The following is an 18,844-nucleotide window of genomic DNA, read 5'->3' on the forward strand; positions in this document are numbered from 1 at the left end:
GTATTGTAACACCCAAAATCCTAAAAAGTCAAATAAAAAGTATGTATAAAGTATATATCTTTGTGATAATGGGCAAAAGATAATACTTCTTCCGTCTCATTTTAAATGCAACATATTTTATAGCTCACAAATAACACTCATTCGTTGCATTTAAAACAAAACGGAGGAAATTTGACTTGATGGAAGACGAGATTGGACAAACTGAAACATGTTTCTCACTGATACGAACTAGTAGTATAAAACAACAGATGCCTTTGAAAATCAGACATTCTCATAACAGGTTACATGATTTCATCTGATGTACAGTGAGTTAATGTAGGACATTTTCGAACAAAATTTGACATTTTTCTCAGTTGCTCCCCTACAATAGAACTACAAGGCTTTCAATGAAAATAAGACATTCCAAACAAAAGGTTGCATGATACAAATCATTTCTTAGCATAAGTGATTTCCATGGGATTCTGTGGTGTAACTTTGAAGCCCTGAAGCGCCTGCATTGCTATAGTAGCTACATCCTCATTATCAAACTCCACAAATGCAATGCCTGGTTTCGCTTCAATCATCCGCACTTCCCTGAAACCTGGGTACTGTTGGAAGAGCATTTGTAGCATTATGCTTGTTGTTTCATGGGGCAAGTTCTCCACAAACAAAATACTGTTCGGAGATGCAGCTGCTTCCTGTGCACCAGTCCTGCGATGCGCAGCCTGTGGTAGCAATAAAATATAGACCATTTAGTTAAAAACAATAATGACCAAGATTCCAGAACTTGTGACACTGGTCGAATCATGAAAATTTAAAAACACAAATGCTGTCCTCCAGAATATTTCTGAAATTTAAACCACTTTGTAAAGTGGCACAATAGCATGAAGTTGCATAGACTAAAAATCATCAGCAACTTTTTTTTTCTGAAGAGAAATCTTCTACCACTTCGTGGAATTTTTGATAAATGTCACGTAATGAGTCTAAATCTTATATCACAAAGAGCAAAGCTTCCCCCGATGCAAATTTTGGATCCTCTTACAGGAGCTACACAGGTATCCTCTTACAACTAATATAGAGTTCCTTGTTTAATGTAGCCTGGCCGTAATAGGTATAGTGATACAGATCAAATTGTGAGCATGAATCATTTATCCACCAAGTGAAAAGGAGAAAAAAAAACCATCCACCCGAGCCCCCACCATGCAAAAGAAGCAACTACCTGGTGGTCAGAACTAACGTCCAGACAGCCAGATGAAGACTGATATTTTAAGCCAGGAGTCCAGAGGATGTGGTAGAAACTCATAGGTATGCAAGGATGTGGAAAATTGTCAAACATCACAATAAGGATGAATTCAAATTGAGCTCAACACAGCTGTAGAATTGTGAGCGGGGCTTACGCTTTTTTTGTAGTTGCAGTGGCGTGAAACTTGAAATTTAAAATAGAAACTACAGATGAGATAAAATGGGCAAGACAGAGTCCAGAAAATAACGATTGTGGAGCATATTAAAGACAGATTTCATTTAGCATCATCAAACCATCCTTAATCATCCAATAAACTAGCACATAATTATAATCTTGGCACTTCATTCATAGCTTGAGACACAGCATACTAGAATAGACATTTATTCCAGGATGAACAGAATAATTGAATATCACATTATCACATGAGACAGCATGATATATACATTCTTTAAAACAACATGACATATAGCTGATCAAGAACCAGAAAGTTCACTTCAAAAAAAAAAAAAACAGAAAGTTAAAGTCAATCCCTGACCTATTTCTACTCAAATAACCAAATTGAAAAACCACATGCAACAGTCACAGACAAGTATGCTATGAGGCCAGAAGGTAGAGAAGAAAAAGGTCTGATCAGTATACTTACAGATGGGCCGCCATTGGTTTGAGAACCTGTACCATTAGCAGCAGCACCGGTTTGATGAGCATCATCTGCTCGGCGCTTCCTATCAGCTGATAACAGAAAAAAGGTTTTATATCAAAATCAGATTGAAGGAGCTTTATGCAAGTAGAAACAAATGGTAACTAATGAATGTTGATATTCCATTTGATGTGCAGTAAATTGACTAGGAGATTCAATGTACAAGGAGGACCCAAGTTGTAACAAGAAAAGCAGGCAGATTTATATTGATAATCCCCAATGGGGTGAAAGGTTTACAGCTTTCAAGAGGCTGCTCTCTCCAATTACACCCACCAAATAATTCTCAATGCTATGAGTCTTACCTCTATTCTTCTATTTATAATCAAAGCTACTGGCCAAAAGATGCCTTTCTTTTCTCTGGATACTTTTCTGTCATTTTCTCTCACAATAATACATTTCCTACGAGTCATTGTAAATTCATAACTAAGCTATTTGGTTTTGCTGGAGGAAAGGGAAAGGGTTACTAGGAGAATGGAAAGGTTTACCCTTAGAGAAAGGGTTACTAGGAGAATGGTGGCAATGTGATGGTTGTCAAGGTGACCATAGAGTAGAGGAGAGAAAGGGTAAGTGATACCTTGGCTAGGGGTGGGGAATCAATGTAGAGGAGTTAGGGGGTAAACATGGGGTAAAGAGAATGATTGAATACACCTACCAAACAACAACTAAGAGAATCAACTAACTTAATTCCCTTACCCTTTCCTAAAAATCCCATACCAAACACCCCCTAATATGAGTCATCATAACTAATTCCATATGGAATAGTTAAGGAAGAACTACTTTGCTGCCCTTGTGCTCCTACTGTAGGTGAAACCAATAGATGGGTCTGTCGCACGATGTCCAATCCATTATTAATGTGCAACCAACAGCAGTTTCCAGTAAGGCAATAACTAATGCTTTACTGAAAAGAATATAGATTAAATGAAATTACAGCAAATGCTAAAGGATAACACCGCACAATAGAACACTTCAACTGTTTTTTAGCTCTCACACTACAGGCCAGAAAACCCCCCGCAATGTCAATTATACTGTTCAAGCTCCAGAAAACGAGAAAAGGTTCAGATAAATCAGAGTAATGACAGCTTGATTTCATTAACCCCTCCTACAACAAGGCAAGGAGGTCACTTTACACACAGAAATTAGCTCGGTATTCTAATCCTTCGAGTTGACGAAAGAAAGCCTTGCATATGCGCTAATGAGGCACATCGGATGTCATATCAAGGGGCTTCCCTCCTATAATTTGATATTTTTCAGACATTAGGAAAGAATCTGCATGCATGAAGCTGATACAGTCTTCAATTGGATCAAGGCAGCTTTGGAACTGCCACCAAAGAGCTTATCAATGAGTCACTGAGGCATACTAAGGCGTGCTCCAAGATGCAGTGGCTTCCGTAATTCTACCAAGTTTCACTGACTTCAACCTATATTAACATCTGCCCTTTGCCTAGGACCATATTGCTTCATTGTGCTTTGAGTCATTTCAAACACTGTTTATTACTCCAGGAACAACAGAGCAAGCCTAAAAGCTACATCTCCAATATTCATCAAGATTGAAACTGCACTTCGAATAGTTATGAGGGGTGAGCTGAGCTATATCCTTTGAAATATGCACTAAAAAAGACATTGGGACCACTAGCATATATTGTACAGACAAACAATGGGATGGCAGGTGACCCTAAAAGGCTGGTGGCACATCATGAGATATCTCCCGTACTTGCAGAGATTTCTCTGCCTCTGAAAAGGGTTTTTTGAGCACAAACTCTAACCTTATTACTTTCGAGAGGGCAAGATTACCTCTACTTACTGCTGAAGTTGCAAAATAGAACTTACATCTTAATCTTCCCAATACACCTAAAACTGGCCAAGGTTGAGAACAAAGAGAATGAAAAGAAAAAAAAAAGGAATAGCTCATCTAGTCATGACCATAATAACTTGCTATCTATGATTATAATAGGCTTTTTGCCACGACTCCTTAGTTCTATTTAATTCCTTGTTCACCAAAAAACTAGCGTGACCGTAATTACAGCCAACACCCATGAACTACGTCTTTTCTCTTCTTTAGCTGCCTTTTGTTGCTAACATCCTACTTGTTCCTTCAAACTACTTATTTCCTCAAGGTTGTTTTGGCTAACAGTCTAACACTAAGGAAGCGGGAGCAAGAAGAGAGTAAAGATAGACAGAGAGGACAGATGGTGTGTCAGGGAGAGGGACAAGAAACGGGAAGTTGGAATGCAGAAAGAGGTGCTAGAACAGAGAGAATAAGAAAGTGGGAGCGCATTAATTAATTTGAGAAATCAAAGCTAGCAAGTAAGGGAACTTTTGACTTTGACAAATTGCAATTTTCTGATATTTTGTTAGAACAAGTGCCCCTGCACTTTTCTAATATTTTGTTAGAACAAGTGCCCCTGCACATTTCTAGATCCGCCCCTGCACGTGGGTTTCCATTTTTGACAGGTGCCAACAGGAATCAGTTCAAGGGGCCAACATTCCAAGACTGGACGGTCATATCCAATGGCTCCCATTTTTCAACATCTAACTCGTTCCTCCTACACCGAGATTTTTAGAAAAAGAAAACCGAAAAACAGAGAGCATAGAATTTGTATAACATCCTAAGCACCCAACAGCATAGAAACAAGTCACTAAGCCTCACCATAAAAATAAAAATCACATCATTTTAATTGAACCTACCTTCATAACAATAGCCTCCAGTATTCAACAAAAATATTAGGAAAATTCCAACCGCAGTGCAGATCAAGAGTATATTTCTCAAAGACTCAAATCAAAACACAAAAAAGTTTCTTAAACAATGTCCTTTCCTGAGAATTAATTTTCTAATCCACAACAGAATACAATGTCTAGAGTTCTGTTAGATATAAAATCACATCAGTTTCTTCTCTCTTCTTGAGTTTAAGTTATTAGCTAAGTAGCTAACTTTCACAAATCTAACAATTAGTCATAAAGCCAACTCTTTCACAAAGATTAAAAAGTCAATTATACTACTTGTTAGATGTAGTAGTTAGCCAATGACCTAAAAGGCCCTTAGACCCATATCTCATGCCATCCTCCTTTTCTTCTCATGTCGTGCATAGCATACAACCAAGGCGGTTTTTCCTTCTATGTCAATTGGTTTGAAGATTCTTTTTTACTATGCTGAGCATCAAGAGCTAGCTAGTCCAGTATCCAGTCCCAGCTTTTCCTTGCTCTATCTTTAATCTAAAAATTGAAGAGCTTGCATGGTTTTGGGGGTAGTGCCGAGCTGCAAGAATTGAAAAAAAGTAGTTGCTTCTCGACTTCAAAAGGATCCAATGCTGCACTATGCTCATATTAGTCAAGTCTTGAATCAGTCCAAAGCACTGATCTTCCAATTTTTGCATCATTTTACACAGATGTGCCCCTAAAGCTCTTCATTGAAAAGGTGTATTTGCCTACTAACTGATATTCTTGCAATTAGCCATATCACCAAAAGGCCTTTGCCAATCCCATTTTCATGCTCTATTATTTAATTTCTACTCTAACCTCTAAGTATCTTGGTCATTTTGCTAACTATTAGACACCTAACAGTTAGCCAATAGCCTACTCCATAAAAAAAATGTTTGGCTAATTGTTAGGCATCAAATAGTTAGCAAAATGACCAATATACAAATATTTTCTAAGGTTGCCCCTTTTTTCCTCTCTTCTTACATTGTGATCATTTTGCTAACTATAAAAACCTCCCAGCTAGCCAAAGATCTATTTCCAATGGAAAAGTCTAGTTGGCTAATTTTTAAGCTTTAGATATGTAACAAATGATCAGAATGCCTGCAATAATTCCTTTCTCTAAGTTACCTCGACTCTTCATAGTTGATCAGATAGTCTTACTCTCGAACATTACCCAACAACAAAAGTATCCATGGGTAAATGTTAGATATAATAGTAAAACAATGACAAAAAAGCTCTTGCCCCAATGATCGATACTCATGCTACCCCGTTTCATCTTTCCTTGCTTAGTTTGGTCATCTCGCTAACCATTAGATATTTCACTTAGTGAAATAACCTTATTATTCCAAGTGAAACCTTATTTTACTACTTCCTTCCGTTCTTTTTCGCAACATATGAGTTTTCACACTTGCCAATATACAACTTTAACCATTAATCTCTTTAAATATTTTTATTTAAAACAATTATATAACGATATTTTGAAAGTAAATATCAAGATAAATCTAACAAGATCCCACATGACTATTATTTTCCTTACGTGAAAATCACAATAGAGGTAAAGGATAATGGTGTAAAAAGCCATATGTTGCAATAGAAAGAGAACGGAGGAAGACCTCTTTAGGTATAATATTTACCAAAAACACCATGATAGCAATATTATCCATTTCTCATACTACCCTCTGTTCTCATACTCATGCATTTTGACCATTTGGCTAACTACTACCCAACTCTTTAGTCTTTAGACAACCAAAAAGTGGTTTCCGAAATCCATCAGCATATCCTAGAAGATAAAACATCTATGTTCATATATGGGGTTTTCCCCATACCTAAGGTAGTATCATACTATCAACTATCAACAAAGCAATACTTAATATTGGACTGAAAAGGAAGGGGGAAAATTAATGACGATGCAAAATGTAACAAAACATAGTCTGAGAATCATATTGACCATGTCAATTTCTATCTGGACCAGCAAAAAGTCAGTGAATAATAAAGATGCTTACAGTCATGCTTTACCTCTAATTCCAGCTACCAAAGACACAAACTAGTTTAATTATATGGGGACATTCTCCTATAGAAAAGCTATATAAACCAAGTCGGAATTTATATACTTTCCAGCCAATCTTCCTTACCCGAGCGTCCATAAGTCAAATAGAAGTTATAGGGCACTAAAATACAAACATACCAGCTTAGACACTCCAGGCTAATATTGTCTATGGGATTCAACATATTGTCCAATTCAAGCAACTATATGAAGTTCATATAAACTTTTTAACATGGTATGCTTGTATTGTAATCTTTGGCACACAATTGAGCCCAATCATTATTAAACAACAACAACAACAACTAAGCCTTATTCCCAAGGTGATTTGGGGTCGGCTAACATGAATCGTCAACTGGAATCGTGACCAGAGGAGATGAAATCGTCAAGAGTGATAAAAGTTTTTTTTTATAGAGAAAAAATTCCCTACAAAAATACACCCCAGGACATCCTATCAGTGAAACTCTTAGGACCTCAAACCAGTAGCCTGCATAGTTCTAACCATGATTGCAAGTCTCTCCTAGCCTTACCCACCCCCTCCATCCCAATCAAACTCGGACCTAGGCTACCCATATCAGTTTATTATTGACCAATGCACCATATTGCTTCAGTATGCAATCTAGAACCCTTGAAATGTTGGACTAAATACTCGAAACCATGCAGTAGTTATCAGTTAGTGATGAACAATCCAATTGGTCTAACTACATTCTCTCTAGAGGAGACATGATCAACAAAAGTTTCGGATGGATAGGAATATTTTTGAGTAAAAAGCCTAGATCTCAATCAAAATGTATTATCCACCATTTAGATGCCAAAGATTATTCACCAAAAAAAAAAAAAAAAGATGCCAAAAATTAGGGCTTAAGAGACGTTTTTACACGGTTATTGTAGCTATCACCATATGCATAAAAAATATTATTATATGCCACGTCACACATTTAATTGACCCATTAAAGTCAAATGTTGACTTTTGTTAATAAATGATCATCTAAATAATTAATTTGGGATCACTATTAAACTTGACCTATTTTAATTAAATCATTTATTATTGGGTCTTGGACTCATTAAGTAAAAGTTGGACTCTTAATAGAGTTATGTCTATAATGCTCAAGAGGTAGGACAAGTGGAAACCCTAGGGTTCTTCTAACTCTATAAATAGAGCTCTCCTCCTCACTTGCAAGGGAGAAAAAACAGAAGACTAAAAAGAGAGAAAGTTGCTAAGAGTTCAGAAACTCTCCCAGTCTACACATCCAAATCAAAACATTCAACCTAGAAGAAGAACAACAAGAATCAAAGCCGTTCTGTTCTAGAAACCATACTTGAAGGAGATCAAACCCGGAGGCCCTCATTCAAGAAACTCAAATCATTCTTAGAAATCGAATCAGTGGATATATATATATATATATATATAATATATATATATATATATATATATATATATATATTAGAGATTGTACTCAATTTTTTATATTAATAAAATTAATATTTGTTCACATCTTTTGATTCTATTTTGCAAACATCTAAAATAGAATAATTAATATTTTGCAGACATCTATTTTGCAAATTTTAGATGTCTGCAAAATAAAATCAAAAGATGTGAACAAATATTAATTTTATTAATATAAAAATTTGAGTACAATCTATAATATATATATCCACTAATTCGATCTTCAAGAATGATTTGAGTTTCTTGAATGAGGGTCTGCGGGCTTGATCTCTTTCAAGTATGGTTTTTAGAACAGAACGACTTTGATGCTTGTTGTTCTTCGAGGTTGAATGATTTGATTTGGATGTGTAGATTGGGAGAGTTTATGAACTCTGAGCGTCTTCAGTTTCTCTCCATTGCAAGTGAGAAGAGGAGCTCTATTTATAGAGTTAAGAGAATCCTAGGGTTTCCACTTGTCCTGCCTCTTAGGCCTCATAAACATAACTCTATTAAGAATTCAACTTTCATTTAATGAGTCCAAGACCCAATAATAAATGATTTAATTAAAATAGGCCAAGTTTAATAGTGAGCCCAAATTAGTTAATTTAGATGATCACTTATTAACAAAAGTCAACATTTGACTTTAAGACTTTAATGGGTCAATTAAATGTGTGACGTGACATATAATAATATTTTATATGTCTACAATCACATAATCCCTTCTCTCTTTCACAGAGATTCATGTGAATCCTTTTTTTGGCCGACCTGATCCTATTGACTTTCACATCTTGAATGGAAAGAAAGGTTTGGAAAGGAGAGTGAGAGATTTACATTCCGTTATTTAGATAATATATTGATGGATTGATTGGTGAGGGCAATATAGGGGACGGAGTAGGAGGGATTTATTCTCCTTCATTCTTTAAATTACCGATAAATCCAACATTGAGAAGATTTGAAAGAAACATAGGAACCTAATACTTAAAAATAGGAAAAAAATCATACTTCAAGCAATCACACATCAGTAGCTACTCTTCTTGTTTTTTTTCATGTGTACTCACCCAATATTCTCCCTCCTTCCCTCTATCACCTTCTCTCTTCCATCTTCTCTCTCTCTCCCCACTTAGACCAATAGTATATTCTCCAACAATACGAATGCGAGTGCATATATTGCAGCACGGAAGACAAGAAATTATATTGATAACTTCAGCAATAATAAGAAGTGGCCTTTAGAACAATTAAATCTAAATACTGGCAGTAATAATATGATCTCTAGGGAAATGAAGTTATCTATACAGAATGGAAATATGGAATATATTTGTTCCATGTTGTGCAAAAATTTCACTTGTTTGCTATAAGAAGATAAACACTATATTGTTGTTTGGCTGAAAAGTGCTCTAAAGCTCTTGTCAGTTCTTGCTTCAAATAATTTTAAGACTTTCTTCGTATGTTTTGACTATTTAGGGTTAAGGCTGCATACATCTAAACTTAGGCCCATATATAGGTTTATATTGGTAAGCAGTAGTTGTATTAAAAAAAGAGAAACCCATTTTGAAAATTTAGCGACAAACTAGTCATATGTAATACTTTATGGTACCATGAGAAGCCTGATACAATGTTTGAGAATAACATGTACTGAAGAAACAGGTAATAGCTCTTTAACCAAAGTGCTAGTCTGCTACTCAAAAAACTTGCTAGCACAGTCAACAATACAATAAAGTCATATATACTAGAAAATAAAGCTATTACCTTTCTCCTCTTGTTTCTTCTTCTTTTCCTTAGGAACATAAGTTCCCTCTGCTTTAGCAATACAGTCCGACTTGGCTTTTGCATATTGTATCCGCTGAAAGAACGCACCAAGCAACCAAGACAATGTTATGGTGGCTAGCATGTGTACAATTTTCATGTGTGAGCTTGCAGATTACATAAAGTAAGTCCCTTTGACAGTAAAGTACACTGACAGGGACTACCAAGCCAAAATAACATATTGCAGGCAATAAACTGGAACTTCAGAGTTTTCAGCATCAGACAGCTGTCTAAACAATTTTGTAGTCAACATGCGCTTAGAGAATATAAGATGCAATGCTACTATCTCAAGATGATTGATAATTACTCCATCCCGTTACCATAGACAAAAAAAATCCACTTTCAAAGCCTTCTTTAAATATTAAAATGTTCATTATTAGCATTTTATGTCTTCCAATTTTCAGACAACTCCAAATTTATGTTGATTTTCAAATACATATACACAGCTAATCTCAAGAATATATGATAGGGATGAGAATATGAGATACAGGAAGTAGGAAGTAACACCAAACAAGTTACATATGGAACACACCACAAAAAAGGTATAACTCAAGTACGTATCGATAACGGTCATTCAATACGCACGCCTGTACAATAGTTTTGGGTGTAAAATCAAACAGATACTTGACAGCAACCAAATACAAGAGAAGTCTCAACAACCTCTTCTCTAACATAGGTAATGTACTACTGGAAGACCTGGCATATTTTTGGGATGCACACTGATTTTAGTACTATATCCCTGGGTATGAATCAGAGATCCCAATGGGACTCCGAAAAACTCATATTCTCATAGTAAATTCAAGAGACTATTGTATGCAGTCTTCTTTAGCCCTCATCTCTTCTTCTTTTTTTTTTTCCTACAAACTTTACCCCTCTTCATCCCTCGCCTTCAAAACTACCAACTAAATCTCCTTTCCTTGTTACATAACTAGTGATATGAAAACTCTACAATCAGGTCAGGAATTAGAGCCTACTTTCTATTATGTTTCTCCAGTCCAAACATGCAAAACTAGAATGTCGTCCGCAACTGAGCATTGTAAACACACCAATGAATTATACAAAATTAGGGGGATAAAAACAAGAACCATTTAATGTACAACTAAACTTATGAGTTCTTCATCTACTATGAGGGCCAGTAAAAGTTCTAGCACCAAACATCATTCAATAGTTAAGGTCTTAAGGACATTAAGATTAAGGTAGTACAGGACATGAGAAGTATGAAGGAGAATAAGAAGTATGAAGGAGAATAAGAAGTGTTCCAAATTGGCAACGGCATGTTTCTCATAGAGGCGATATACGAGAAAAGTGGAGTCAAGTTATTTAGGGACGGCAAAGGGCAATAAAGTATAGTGATAGCTTTTACAAAATTAACTATACATTTGGTTCCATGTCAAGCACAAATTCATTTTAGATAGTCTCAAATACAGAACAAAGTGAACATAGAAATGATGGACTATGCGGCCAGACACATACTTACAATGGGTTTATCATAGAAAGGAAAGTTCTGCATCTGCCGAACAGCATTACTTGCCGCTGTAATTTCGCTAAAACAAATCCAAGCTTGACCTCTAAGTTTCGGCGTCTTCAAAGCTACAACATCTAGGATCCTCCCAAACTGAGAGAATAAGCAGTAAAGCGACCGTTTCAATTCTGCGAAAATCAGGAAACGCCAATATAAAAAGGCAACATTTTCATGTACCAAGTGAATTGTTTAGAATCTTCAGCTTTCGAAAACTCCAAAGTTTAAACTAGCAACTAAACGCGAAATCAGCCATAGCAATATAGCATCAAGAATACCTCATAATCAATGAAGGAACGAGCTTATAAATTGAAAATAAAACAATTCGGCGAGATTTTGCGACATGAATTATGATATAGGTAATTCATTAGGTTAAAATTCTAAAATTGAAGACAATAATCAGCTAAAGTTGAAATCAAACATGTCATAATTGTAGAAAATCAATTCAAACAGATACATTATTATAAAATTAGCCAAAAATGTACAAAAAAGATAAAAAAAATTAGGGTTTACCTTCTTTCTTGACCTTCTCATTGAGGTTTTTAATATAGATAGATTGATTAGGAGGTATATCACCAGATAACATCATTCTCGTCGATTGTGTTCTTAATTCTCAGAGCAGAAGGTTGCAGCAAATGAAGAGGAGAGAGAAAGTGCAAAATTGCGAAGCCCTAAACAGTTGAGAGCAAGGAGAGAGTGAGAGAGACGAAGGCGGTAAAACCCCTTGTTTTCGACTATGGGGTTTTGGTTTCAACTTTTGTGCTGCTGAGAAAATGTTCAAATGCTGTGGTCTATGGACATAATGGAGTAATGCACGCTTTCGGCCCGTTTGGTTAGTGGTTTTCGCCTCGTGGGATAATACCGACTAGGGCATATGGATTTAAGAGTCGATTTATTTTTAACGATTTGGGTCTAAAATTTTGAGACCTATTGACTTTGTGTTGGATTTGGATTTGGGGGTTGAAAATACGGTTTGAGTTAGAATGTTGTGTCGAGTACATTATTTACTACCATTTGAAAGTTTGAAAATGAATATTATATTACTTCATCTGTTTTGTTTAAATGAAACATTGGGTGAAATGACATTATTTATTGATCAATTTTGACTCCAATTTATCGCCATATATAAAGAAAAACATAGTCAAGTGAGATCTTGTTAGATTTGTCTCGATGTATACCATCAAATTATATTTTTTTTATATTTTTACGTATGCACAACTAAAGATATTAGTTATTAAAGAAGCATGTTGGGTTGCGTGAAAAAGCAAACGTTCCATTTAAAACATAACGGATGAAGTATTTTAATTGACATTGAGTTCTTTCTAGCTCTCTTTCTTCCGATGGGTCCACCTTTTTTTTTTTTGACTTAACGCGACGAATTCATTAGTGCATAATTAAGTTGGGTTTACAATACAACTACTTCTTGGGTCATTTACGTCTGTACCGAGTAGTTAGTCTAGCAAAATAAGTTTTAACAATCCGGGAGGGTTCAAAATACATTCAAAATCAAAACAACAAGACTGTCTTCTCTTGCACACTTTGCCAACTCGTCAGCATGGTGTTGGCTTCTCTTTTCATGGATAAGTGACCTCTGTCCTGGTCTAGAGTGTCCTGCACATTTTTAACTATTCTGTTAGATCATCTTCTTTTCTTCCCTGAATTTATTTCCGACACAGCTTTGCTACAATCTGAGGCGATGTGAAGTTTGTCCAAGCTTCTTCCCGTGCCCATTGGAGGCCGAAAGTATAGCTTGAGTTTCTGCCACTTTGCTGTTCTTACAAAAACACTTGGTCTTAAAGCCTTTTATCCAACCTCCAAACTATCTCTGCAAAGTCCTCCTATATCTGTTACAAATTAGTGACCAAGAAGGACGCATCGACATTGATTTCATTGTTTGCTCAGGGGTTTCCATTTTGTGTTGTCTGTGAAATATCGGTTTTTTCTTTGTAGGTTGGGATTCGGTTGTGAAAAGAACCTTCTTGGGCAAACCACGTTAAGCTTTTTATGAAAACATCTTCATTTCTTTTTTCTTTTAAAAATCCAATTGTTTCGTCTTTTCCAAAGTTCCCAAACAGCGAAGGAGAATAGGACATTCCAAGGAACTTTCCCATAGCGAATTGTGGCAAGTTTAAGATTTTCTTCTATCCAAATGTATAAGTTTTTGATTTAGAGTCCAATTTAGTTTGTTGATTTTATTCCATATGGAATCCGCTCTTGGGCAATCTCTAAAATGTGGAGGATATTTTCTTTAGAATTAAAACAGGTGCTACATCTGGGGAGTTTACACATTTCCTAAAAAAGAGGTTTTCATTCGGGTAGTCTCTCCCACCACGCTTGCCACAGGAATAGTTTAATTTTTGGGTGCCCTGGAGCATTCCAAATGATGCTCCAGTCGAGTTGAGATTTAGTGTGATTTGGTTTAATGCTTTGGATGTAGCTAGCGCTTCTGGTTGTTGAATTTTCCTTCAGAAGACCAGAAGAGTAGAGTAAGCTTGCTCTCATTTAGGTTTATTGACTTTGCAAGGTTTATGAGGTTTGGGGTAGGTTCGAAGGTAAGTTTTCCTCTACGTTGTGGGTAGACCTCCGCTAGGCTTTTCCTTCCTCAGAGTCAGTCAGAGTCGGTAAAATGTTCTCTCAAGTGTTCCCCATCCATTATCTAGCCAAAAATTAATCGACTCTCCCGTCCCCGGGTTCCAGCATAAACTCTCTTTGTAGATTTCCCACCCTTTCCCTATGTTTTTCCATAAATAAGAACCTTTTTGAAGGAGAGGGACCTTTGTCTTTTCTGATATACTTGTCTGCCATGAAGTGAGCCGCCCAATTTTTCTGATTATCCAGGTTCCAGCATTGTTTTACCAACCCTAGTTTGTTTAAGTCTTCGTTTTTCAAAACCTAGGCCTCCTAGTTCTTTTGGTTTGCACACATGTTCCAAGCTATCCAGTTTATCCCTTTTTTATTCCTTCGGTTTCCCCAAAGAAAGTTAGCAGAAATGCTATCCATTTTTGTAGTTAAGGTTTTCGGAAAGAGAAGACCCTGCATGAAATAGCGAGGTATTGACTGGAAGGTGGTGGAGATGAAAGTCAGTCAGAGGTCCACCTTTTTTTTATTCACCTTAATCCTTTCCTTGTTTTTGTGCCTCCCCTGCTCTCTCCATGTATTGTACTTGTGTTAGAATCAAAGAAGTATATATATCTGTATAGTTGGTGAAATTTTAGTTCAAGATACTGCTTCACCTACCAAACGTTCTACAAAATGATCATAAGTAAATTTGTCTTGCAACAGTCGCAGGGAATGCAACTCTCTAACAACTATCACCTAAGAAAACATAAATAGAAAGTTTTAAGTACAAAAAAATTTATAATAAAGAACAAGAAAACAACACACATATATATATAGCGTACATTCGGGTGTACGTGACTCAAGGCACACACCGTCAAATTAGTGAAAATAGCTTGAAATAAGCAAAATAAATATGTAATATGCGAAATTAGCAAAATGATTTAAAAAGAGCAAAATCAAATTAAAAATGAGTACAAATAGCTTTAAAAATGAGCAAAAAATAACTTTTGAACAAGAAAAAACCAGGATGAGAATAAGCAAATAACTTTTAATTGAGCAATATACATGGTTGTTGAAAGAAGCAAAATCGATTCCAAGTGTATCTAACTCTCTACATTAACTCTACATACACCTGACTGGCCGACCCTTAGATGTACCTTATAAGTTGCGACAAGAAAATTATTTTATTATATTACTTAAGAATAAGAATCTAAGGTAGCACTTAGCAGCAGACACCAGTGCACCACATCACCCACACATTGATTGACGGCAGATTTTGGGTGTCTAAAAATCATGATATCCGTACTACTTTTCTCAAATATTTAGTTTATTACAAGTTCCATTTTAAAAAAAGTTAACCAGATCCAGTAAAGTGGGAAGAGTTTAGACATAACATCAATGCATCAACACATGAAATACAAGGAAAGTTCCTCAAGGCAGTTGGTCAGCCAGCTACTACAAATTTGACTTGGTATTTCCTTGCATTATAAAAACATACTACTACTTTCATTTTTCTCTGCATTCTTCACACTACTCATCTCTAAATTAATCTTACCATTTCTTTCCTAAATCAATACTTCTTCAACCCTTCACTTCTTCTTATTACATTCTATTTATAATTCTCTGATCTATCTCTTAAATATGTCTGCTGCTGCTATTAGTGCTGTGATGTCTGACAACAACACTCTTCAAGGAGTTCATCTCATGGCTAAAGATAACCCTCCTTGTATGTCCTTCAGAAGGTAATTAAAACAGTCATCCCAACTTTCGAATTTCTAAAACGATCTTGTATTCAGTATGACTTATAACGTGTTACTTCCTCCGTTTTTTTTATAGATGCTACATTTCCCTTAAATGGAAATGTCACAATAGATGCTACATACCATAAATGGATTCCTTTTCACCATAAAAATCTTAAAATACTATTAAAAAGTTGGTGGTCCCCCACTTTTTCTTTTAAAATTCTCTTAACAAATGTTTTTTTATTCAAAAAGTGGTGGTCCCCTACTTTCTCTCTCTACCTTTCTTAAAAACCCCCCACTTTCTCTATGTAGCAAGAATAAAAACACGGAAGAAGTATATTCGTAATACAGGTTGCAAGTTATGCATATATACTGTTTTGAAAATGTTTTCATTTAACGAAGATAGTCATAATTTTGACTATTAATAATGTTAAGTTTAGTTTTTTTATGGACATTTTCACATTTAAGTTTATGTAAAAAGAGTTATATTCATGCTACAGGTCGTAAGTTATGCATATATACAGCTTTGAAAATGTTTTCATTTAACAAAGATAGCCATAATTTGGACTACTAATGTTAAGTTTGTTTTTTTTGATGGACAACTTCACCTTTAAGTTTATGTAAAAAGAGTTATATTCGTAATAGAGGTTGTAAGTTATGTATATATACAGTTTTGAAAATGTTTTCATTTAATGAAACTATTTATATTAAGTTTATTTTTTTTAATGGACAACTTCACATTTAAATTTATGTAAAAAGAGTTATATTCATAATACAGGTTGTAAGTTATACATATATACAGTTTTGGAAATATTTTCATTTAACGAAGATAGTCATAATTTGAACTGTTAATGTTAAGTTTTTTTTTTTGGACAACTTCATTTTTAAGTTTATGTAAAAAGCATATTGAGTGAGATTGCTACTTGACTACTTTCCATCACAATTGAATCTCTAAAGTAGCTAAGTAGTCTAATTAGTGCAGTATTCCGTCATGCATGTGCTATTGTGCTAGTTCTTTTTTTCGCATCTAACTATATATATATATTATATGCTCTTATTAATTTAATCTTGTTTTTGTAATGGGTGTAGATTGGAAGGAAAAATTGCAATAGTAACAGGTGGTGCAAGAGGCATAGGAGAAGCAACCGTAAGACTATTTATTAGGCACGGTGCAAAAGTTGTAATTGCGGACGTAGAAGACACACTAGGTAACGCATTAGCTAATGCACTTTCTCCTTCCGCAACCTTTATCCACTGCGACGTTAGTGTCGAAGACGACGTCTGCACGGTGGTGGATACCGCCGTCGCATTGCACGGCAGACTAGACATACTCGTCAACAACGCCGGGGTGTTAGGGTCACAAACAAAGTCACGTAAGAGCATACTAAATTTTGATCCTAACGAATTTGACCAAATAATGTCTATAAATGTTAAAGGTATGGCTTTAGGTATTAAACATGCTGCCCGTGTGATGATGCCGAAAGGTAGTGGTTGCATCATATCAATTTCTAGCGTGGCGGGCGTCATGGGCGGCCTTGGCCCGCACGCCTACACGGCGTCGAAGCATGCCATCGTCGGACTAACTAAGAACACGGCTTGCGAGTTAGGGAGATTCGGAATTCGAGTTAATTGTGTGTCACCCTTTGGGGTGGCTACTTCTATGTTGATTAATGCTTGGAGAAGTGGTGAAGAAGATGATATGGAGTTGGGGTTGCCTAATGGTGAAGAAGTGGAGAAAATGGAAGAGTTTGTTAGAGGGTTGGCTACTTTAAAAGGTGCTACTTTGAAACCAAAAGATATTGCTGAGGCTTCACTTTACTTAGCTAGTGATGAGTCTAGGTATGTGAGTGGTCATAATCTTGTTGTTGATGGTGGATTTACTACCTCTAAGAATTGTGTTGGTTTGTGATTACTTGTACTCAATTACCACTATTTTTTTCTTTCTTCTAACTTGTTTTGTATAACTCAAAAAGAATCAAAGTGTGTGATAGAAACTAAAGAGTTTATGTATTCCTACTGCATATTTGATTATCTTTACTCACTAATTAATTATATACCACGCGATTTATTACTCTTCAGTTTGTTCTAAATTAACTTATGTTTACTTTTAAAGTCATGTGTGGGCTATCTTTTTATCATTACTATCATCGTCTTTATTTTAGCACCTAATTAATAATTAGTATTATTAATTATGTTCGAACGTAAAATATACTCCATATCAAAGCATGAAAGTGATATATATAACAAGAGTTAGCTATGTTATATGATAATGATAAACTTAAACCTATAAAACGTATACTAGAAAAGTGCATTAATTAAGGACAAAGTGTCCGTCATTACATACGGAGCTACATATTGGAGAACATGATTCTCCCAACATTGCTCAAATTCAAAAGGCACTTTCTAGAATACGTATTAATTTCTCTATAAAGTTTATTAGATTGTAATTAAGCTTTAATTTGTATTACTTTCTCCATTTACTTTTAATTGCAACACTTTCTATACATAACGAGTTCAAATATACTACAATATTAATTTGTTCGACATTAAATTCTCTTTTATCTTTTTTTATAACATACGTTCTTCATTTTATTTCTCTCTATTTTTCTCGTCTTTTTAAAATTTGTATCTCTCTCGACCCTATATTACCATCAAAAAGTAATTAAACCAGAGAGGAATAAAGTGCTACAATATTATGTCTAAAAGAAAGTACAATTCATGAGCAATACTAATGGTCAACGACTGTGGATTCAAGCCACCTACCCATTAAAGCAAAAGGCAGAAATTCAAGTTTCTTATTAGGATATCTTTCCTCAGTCTTACTGAATCATAAGGATTCGTTGTGTTCAGAATGTTCTTAAGAAAAGTTACAATTATATGGTGGCGCCATTACTAATGAATTTTGACTTTTCCACAACAAATACATTTTAATGGATGCTTATTAGTTGCTTACTATGTGAAGTGTGAACATACTTTACATTTCGGCTTAACCATACATCACTTTTTCTATAAAGGAAGAATATTGTACTACCGTCTACTACGTAGTTTCTTACAAAAGTCTTAATCTAATGCACCAAATTAAAAGATCAAATTATTACAATAATTAAATCAATCACAAAACATGCATGGAGGGTTCATTAT

At 35.3% G+C, this 18,844-nt stretch overlaps 2 protein-coding genes across 3 annotated transcripts; one reads left to right on the forward strand and one right to left on the reverse strand.

Moving 5' to 3' along the window:
* Positions 1–192: 192 nt before the first annotated feature.
* On the reverse strand, positions 193–12,184 carry LOC104900261 (U2 small nuclear ribonucleoprotein B''). The gene is made up of 5 exons (XM_010687644.3): positions 11,916–12,184; positions 11,361–11,533; positions 9,827–9,920; positions 1,866–1,951; positions 193–704 (listed from the first exon to the last, which is right to left on the reverse strand). The coding sequence occupies exons 1-5, from the start codon at positions 11,989–11,991 to the stop codon at positions 429–431; spliced, it is 705 nt and encodes a 234-aa protein (XP_010685946.1). The 5' UTR covers positions 11,992–12,184; the 3' UTR covers positions 193–428.
* Positions 12,185–15,447: 3,263 nt separating this feature from the next.
* Positions 15,448–17,774, forward strand: LOC104900262 (sex determination protein tasselseed-2). 2 transcript variants are annotated; one of them, XM_019251040.3, is made up of 3 exons: positions 15,448–15,703; positions 16,793–17,076; positions 17,152–17,774. In XM_019251040.3, exons 1-3 carry the CDS (start codon positions 15,603–15,605, stop codon positions 17,610–17,612), a joined length of 846 nt encoding a protein of 281 aa, XP_019106585.1. In that variant the 5' UTR covers positions 15,448–15,602; the 3' UTR covers positions 17,613–17,774. The 2 variants fall into 2 exon arrangements, with proteins under 2 accessions (XP_019106585.1, XP_010685947.1); XM_010687645.4 differs by having other exon boundaries at positions 15,452–15,703; positions 16,793–17,774.
* The last annotated feature ends 1,070 nt before the right edge of the window (positions 17,775–18,844 follow it).

The sequence above is a fragment of the Beta vulgaris genome, chromosome 7 (assembly GCF_026745355.1).
Source record: "Beta vulgaris subsp. vulgaris cultivar EL10 chromosome 7, EL10.2, whole genome shotgun sequence".
In the NCBI taxonomy this organism is placed as follows: domain Eukaryota; kingdom Viridiplantae; phylum Streptophyta; class Magnoliopsida; order Caryophyllales; family Amaranthaceae; genus Beta; species Beta vulgaris.